This window comes from Carlito syrichta, unplaced genomic scaffold, assembly GCF_000164805.1.
Source record: "Carlito syrichta isolate Samal-C Ts95f unplaced genomic scaffold, Tarsius_syrichta-2.0.1 Scaffold306198, whole genome shotgun sequence".
Classification (NCBI taxonomy): Eukaryota; Metazoa; Chordata; class Mammalia; order Primates; family Tarsiidae; genus Carlito; species Carlito syrichta.
Window position 1 is genome coordinate 113,681 of NW_007250294.1, and position 7,357 is coordinate 121,037.

General features: G+C 44.7%; 1 protein-coding gene across 3 annotated transcripts in view; it reads right to left on the bottom strand.

The window, feature by feature from the left end:
• GNE (glucosamine (UDP-N-acetyl)-2-epimerase/N-acetylmannosamine kinase) overlaps positions 1 to 7,357 on the bottom strand; it is a 60,083-nt gene that overhangs the window by 38,988 nt on the left and 13,738 nt on the right. Inside the window, exons 1-2 of one of the 3 annotated variants that reach the window (XM_008062966.2) lie at positions 6,567 to 6,750; positions 776 to 981 (exon numbers count right to left, since the gene is read on the bottom strand). In XM_008062966.2, the coding sequence (XP_008061157.1) occupies positions 776 to 939 (164 nt within the window). In that variant the 5' untranslated portion in view covers positions 940 to 981; positions 6,567 to 6,750. Of the gene's footprint in view, positions 1 to 775; positions 982 to 6,566; positions 6,751 to 7,357 lie in introns of those variants that run through there. The other 2 variants (XM_021714960.1, XM_008062968.2) reach the window with 2 other exon arrangements.

Consider the following 7,357-nt stretch of genomic DNA (forward strand, 5'->3'; position numbering starts at 1 on the left):
CACCTCAGCCTCCCAAGGCGCGGGATTACAGGCTGAGCCACCAAGCCCGGCTATAAACTCCTTTTACATTGTATTTGTGACCATCTTTGGAGACTGCATTAATGTCTTCATGCCACAGGGGTGCACTATATGCCATGCTATTACATACAGTAAAAGGAAGGTTCATTTCTGCTTTAGATAGTCCACTCCCTAAAGATTACTCACCCTTCCTTTTTCAAATGTAGACTATGATCAATAACAGACCTAATATCACCAAAATGAATGCCAATGGTCATGGTAATACAGCATTCTACTTTACCTTGCAGATCAGTTAGAGCTTTAAAATCTTGTTCCATATCTACTACTTTATATGCTGTTGACATACAAACTAGCTTGAAAGAATTGCCATTAGAACCCACAAAACAGATTACATGGAATCATATTATTATAGTCACACAACAGTATTTACAAGTGACATTTCTCCTGAATAGTAATAACGACAAACAGTAAAAATATCATGTCTAGTTATCATTTGTCAAGCATCGACTAACAGCATCACTGTGATGGATGCTTTCAATCATTATCTACATTCCTCGTGATAATTTATGATATAGGTTTTCACTCCATTTTATAATTGAGGAAACTGAGGCTCAGAGATGCTTAGTGACTTCTGCAAGGCTACATAAAAAACTAAGCATCAGAACTTGGATTTGAAGTTGGGCCCATATGGCTACAAAATCCAAGCTCTCTCCAATACACTGTTGCAATGAAAAATAAGAAAACGTTTTCGTCTTACCCATAGTCATCTATTAGGTGAGAGCCAAGTACCACCACATCAAGTTCAAAGAACTCAGGTTCCGTCTTAATGCCAAACATGATCGGGGCAAGTTTAGAATAATCTGCACGGTTGCAAGTAGCAACGCAAACTCGAAGCTTTCGGTTATTTCCATTCTTCTCCATGACTTGGTTTTTTTGTTTTAAGAGGTTCTTAAAATAGAGTTCCTGAAGTTGCAAAAATAAAAAGTGTTTATAATCAGAATGATAACTCCTAGACATAAAAATAGAACTTTTCAGTTGTAAGTCCTTCACACCATTTAATGTAGTGATTCTTTTTTTGTTGTATTGTTTTTGGGTTGTTTTTTTTTTTAAGTTATTTATTTAATTACTTGTGCTTTTTTACTTTAAAGATGTGGGGTACAATTCAGGATTAGATACACAAGTGGTCATCGTACAGGTAACATTTGGGCCTCTCTTTGGTCCCCCCTTTGCCTGGTTTGAGATCAGGTACCCTTACTGATGATGTATTCCCCCTCCAACCCACCCACACCAGCAGTATCCCACCACTGCCAACATATGATTCTTAATCTTTCCACCCTCACTCCTGTGTGACACTCCCATTGGTGTATGAAATGCCAGAGAGAGAGTTATGAAATTCCAGCAGACCAGCTATAACTCCACTACTTTCTCTCACACTCAAGAAAACATACTAGAATGCAATAAAGAAGGGAGATAAATCAACTCTCATTTAGAAGGCAAGCAATTATCAGCTCTTTACTATTAGCTAAAAATTACCTGTCAAACCTCACAACTGAGCCCAACATACCAGACTGTTGCAAAACTGTCTAATGATCTAGTTCAACTCCTTCACTTTACAGAAAGGGAAACACAGGTCCTAAGAGGGAAAATTACCTTCTCAAGATTCCAGGTCATATCTTATAAGGAACAAAAATCTATTCACTCGCGTACTACCCACCCCATAAATACAAAGCAGAGTGATTAGTGCTGGGTAAGAAAAGAAGAGTAAGATGAAAACCCTACCTTCAAGGCCTCATCAGTATCTACACACCAGTGCCTACAAAATTGATGACTCCACATGCTTACCAGATATCTTCTGCTGTATATACCATAAGCACCTTAAAGTCAGTGTCCTATGCCAGGCATGGTGGCTCAAGCTTGTAATCCCAGCACTTTGGGAGGCCAAGACGAGAGGACTGCCTGAGCCCAGGGGTTTGAGAGCCTGGGCAACTTGGTGTGACCTCATCTCTACAATAAATCAAAAAATTAGCCAAGCATGGTGGTACACGCCTGTAGTTCCAGCTACTTGGAAGGCTGAGGCAGAAAGATAGCCCGAGCCCAGCAGGTCGAGGCTACAGTGGCCGTGAGCGTGCCATCGCACTCCAGCCTGGGTGACAGAGTGACTCCTACTCAAAAAAAAAAAAGTCTGTGTCCCAAACTGAATTCATTTTCTGTTCCAAATCCATTCTTCTTTCATAGTTCTCTAACTCAGTCATGCAATTCCATCCATTCAAATGCCTTGACATAGTTGCTTTTTTGTTCCTCACCCCATACCTCTGAAGCTTGTCAATTCCACTTCCTGAACAGCTTTCAAATCTCTCTCTTCATCTACCTCCCCAGGACTTCCCCTAGTCCAATCCCCCATCTTAGGTCTGAACTACTGGAACAGCTGTCAAAGTGATTTGCCTGTCTCCTCTTGCCCTGCCTCCCACAAACTTTCAAGTTATTTCCAAAGTTCATAAAGCTGATTATCAAGCTAAGCAGGATATACTACCTATGGGATAAAGTCCAAATTGCTGATATGGACCAAGCTCATCTTTCCAACCATTTCTCCCCTACCTGAAATTACCCTTATTCTGTGCCAAAGTGCCAGCCAAACCATACTGTCTCCTGTTCAACTAGTGGATTTCCATTTCTCTGTGCATTTATAGATGCAAGTACCTCTGCCTAAAACTTCCTTTTTCTCTTGCCTGGACTCCTACTCAGCCTTCACAACTCAATCTAAGTGCCACCCCTTCTGGAAAGGCTTCCCACAAACCTCAGTTCCTCTTCACCCTACACCTCTCAGTCACTGCTTTCCTCGGCACTATGGCCCTACCGTACACAAATATACTGTTGCTCAACTCTGCTGCTCACTCATTCTCCGACTGCCATGCTATACTCTCCATTTGAAAACTCAAAATAAGGTACTTGTTTTATGGAACATTAAAAAAATTTTTTGAGATGATGGGGGGGGGGTCTTGCTATGTTGCCCAGGTAGGAGTGCAGTGGCTATTCACAGGCAAGATCATAGTTCATTGTAGCCTTGAACTCCTGGCCTCACACAATCCTCCTACCTCAAACTCCCAAGTAGCTGGGACTACAGGCATACACCACCTCACCCAGCTTAGAACATTTTAAACTTCCCTACATCAACATAAAATTTCCCCTCTGGCAGGACGCAGTGGCTCACATCTATAATCCCAGCATTTAGGGAAGCTGAGGCTGGGGGATTGCTTGAGCCCAGGAGTTCGAGACCAGCCTAGACAACATAGCAAGACCTGGTCTCTACAAAATTAAAAAAAAAAAAAAAATCAGGCCAGGCATGATAATCTCATGCCTATAATCCCAGCACTTTGGGAGGCCGAGGTGAGAGGATTGCCTGAGCCCACAGGTTCGAGACCAGCCTGGGCAAGCTGGCGAGACCTCATCTCTACAATAAATCAAAAAAATTAGCCAGGTGTGGTGGCAAGCACCTATAGTTCCAGCTACTTAGAAGGCTGAGGCAGAAGGATTGCCTGAGCCCAATATGTCAAGGCTGCAGTGGCCGTGAGCGTACCACTGCACTCCAGCCTAGGCAACAGAGTGAGACTCTTACTCAAAAAAAAAAAAAAATTACCTCATCAACTCAGATTTCAATGTTCATGTTTCAGGAAATATGTCACTATTTAGAATTTGTAATCAGGAATTTAAAGAAGCTTGAGTAAGGATTTCATTACAATAAGTGCTACCCTTTAGATCAGTGTCAACTCCGAAACTCAGTGAAAATTCTATCAGTAACCCTCTGCTACTGGTACCTCATCTCAGGCTAAAATTCTGTGACCAAGCAAATTGCCCCATCAATAGGTCCACTCTGAATTTACAATCCCCAGTGAAAGTTAAATCTACACAGTGGAAAGCACCTCTAAGATAATGAAATGAGCATTCTTCCAAAAGAGTTGTATCCACAAAATCTAAGCACTTCTTAATTATTAAAGATTGTCTCTTCTTCCAAAAGTGGTTTGTTCTTCCACTGATCAAATTTAAGCTGAATAAATTGTTGGTAATATTTAATTTGCTGGGTGAAGCAAAGCAAATCATTCATGGTTGGTCAATTTGTATTTAGTTTACAAAGAACAGTAAATTTTCCATCTGGCGGTACTAAAATACTTAGTATTTACCAAGTAATCAAAGGTGGTTATTCTGCATAAACTGAGAACAAACTGGCTGTATAAATAAACCATGAATAATACAACCATATTACTTAAGCCTAAATCTTTTTTTTTAAGAAAAGAAGTTAAGTCTTTAAATGAAAATAATGGTGAAATGTCTTTTGAAGGGGAAGATTTTTAAAAAAATAATTTTAACTCAACATTTTTTCACTGGGTAGCATAATCACATGGTTTAAAACTGAAAAGTCCCAAGAGGCTATATGACAAAAAGTCTACTCATACAGTTCTTACCCCTGGAAACTACTAACAATTACTGGTTTCTTATCAATTCTTCTATAGATAAACTATGATTATGTAATTAAATACATATACTTACAGATACACCAATTGCATAATTGGCAACATTCTACAAATTGTTGTTGTACACCTTGTTAAAATGTCTTTAATTATGATTCTGAATTCAATGGTAAATATAGGAAAATTCAAAGGCATTGGAAATATCAAATTTAAAAATGCAAAGTTTTGAAAATTGCTGGCCATCAACTTTTCAAATATATGAAGAGTTATGAGTGCCCTAAAAGCAAAAACACTCAATGTCATACATATTTATTGAGTATCTACTCTATGCAGCATACTGTAAAGAAAACTGAGAGAGGCATAGCGCTAAGAAAGACCTAGTTTCCGATGTTTAGGAACTTACAATTTAGTACATGACACCAGACCACATAACAGATCTTAATCAGTTCACTTTCCCAAATAGAAGCACCAGAAACAAAAGTAATAATTTTTTTCTGCATTCAGTATATGTTGTTAATTGTTCTGGATAAGATGTTACACACAAAGATAAATTTTGTTTTGTTTTGTTTTGAGTCGGAGCCTCACTCTATAGCCCAGGCTGGAGTGCAGTGGCACACTCACAGCCACCACAGCCTTGACTTGCAGGGCTTAAGATGATCCTTCTGCCTCAGTCTCCCAAGTAGGTGGGACTACAAGTGTGGGGCACCATGCCTGGCTAATTTTTTTTGCCTTTTTGTAGGGACAAGGTTTCGCTATGTTGCCCAAGCTGGTTTCAAACTCCTGGACTCAAGCAATCCTCCCACCTCGGCCTCCCAAAGTGCTGGGATTACAGGCGTGAGCCACCGCATCTGGCCTGAGAAACCCAATTCTTAAAGAGCACTTCCTGCATTCTTTCAACTTAAGACTTTTCATTATAAATACTGACAAAAAGGTGATCAACCCTTGCCAGAAAAAATAAAGAACGTCCCACTCAATTGTGGAAAAAGAGTTATTTGTGAAGATAGTTTTTATAGGTCTTTAATGAACACTTTAATGAACACCTGATTCAAATAGCCACCGAACAGAGGAAACAACAGTAAGCACTGGCTGAGCGCTTCTCAAGCGCCAAACATTGTACTAATAGCTTTGCAAGCACTAACTCATTTCATCCTCACAGCCTTTGTATTAGCCCCATTTACAGACAGGGAGCACAAAGAAAACAATTTACTTGCCCCAAATCATAAGCTGAATCACTGAAAGAACAAAAATCGAACTCAGAGCTAAATGACTTCAGCACTCAGGCTACTGTCCCACACCCAGTGTGTGCCTTGTGTCCGTTCATTCCATAAACATCCATGAATGTAAAACTTCCTCGAAAAGAACGATACACCATCCCCTTCCTTCAGTGCAGTGAGGATGAGGCTCAAAGGGACAAGAAGAAAAGCCCTATATAAAGAGGTCTGGAACGCAGAACCCCATTCCAGAGTTAGAACTCGGTTTGGCTTCTCCTCCAGAGCTCCCAAAGTTGGGTTAGCCAGTTATCTATACTGCTAAGCTGTACCCCACCCCTTCCTATCAGAGGAGCAAAGAATACTTTCTGGAGCTCTAACAATTTTACCAGCGTGCTCAAGGCTGGGGAAAAGAACATACGAAAACTTCCAAGGAAGCCCAGACTCGGAACGTCGACTCAGAGTAGGGAGGGGACCTCCAAGATCACGGTGAGCCCAGCCCTTCACACCCCAGGGCAACGTGTCTCCCCAGCAGCTCCCCGCCCTCCCTCCCACGCACGCGCCGGCAGCCGTACACTCACTCTTCTCGCCACCTGACAGCACCGTCCGCGGAGATGGAGCCAATCCAGGCCTCCCTCTACATCCGACCCTGCTCCCCCGGGCCCACCCTGAGCCTGTCTGCCTCAGGGGCCAGAGGGGCCCTGGGAGTAGGCCCGCAGGACACGGGAACACCCGCGAGTCCTGGGCGGGGTGCGGGCCTGGAAGCGCGGTGGGATGGGAAGCTGCCGGCAACCGAGAGCTGAGGCCTGGAGCCGGAGGCGGCTCCGGGGGCGGCAGGATGCTCTCCCTAGGTCCCCCGCGGATGCGCGGTTCTCACCAGATGCTGTCAGGGATTCCCTCCCGCGCCACCGCCGCGCTTCCCGAGCGAGAGCCGAAGCGAGCGCCACGAGGCGGGCGGAGCGAAAGCCCGCTCCTCGGTTCCGCAGCTCGGGTGCTCGAGTCGATGACTCGACGCTCGACCCTGATCCCCCCAGCCTTCTCGAACGCCTCGCCACGCCCACCCGGAGCGCCGAATCGGCGATCGCGCCCCGACACCGGCCAGAGGGCTCCCGTGATTGGCTGCTCCCAGCCCCGCCCCGCCCCCTTCCCGGCGGGGTAGCGTGGGGGAGGCCCCGCGCGGGACCCGCGGAGCGCCTGGCTGGACCGTGAAGGGGAGCTGTCCCGCCGGCCTCTGTTTCCGCCCCTGAGCGTTCTCCGCTGGCGACACACGATCTGAATCTCGGGTCTTCCCCTGGGGTCGCTGTCATGGCCTTGCACCCCAAGGATTTTTTACGTCTTCCATCCCTCGGTTATTTCATAGACCAGGACCAAAACAACACTATCGTGTAGCCGGCGCATCCCAGAGCTGTCCCTGGAGTGGAGCCTCGCCATGTCTGCTAGAACGTGGGTGGAGTGTTGGATGATGACCCAGGCAAGTCAGCGTTGGCCTCTACTGTAGGGAACTCCCAGCCAGTGTCAAGGCCCAGGGATATTCAGGGGAAAACCTGGTGACAGTGGAAAAAGTGGCGAGAAAGGGCTCACACACCTCCTGATGAAGACTTTTTTTTTTGAGTTGGAGTCTCACTCTGTCGCCCAGACTGGAGTGCAGTGGCCGCTCCCGGCCACCGC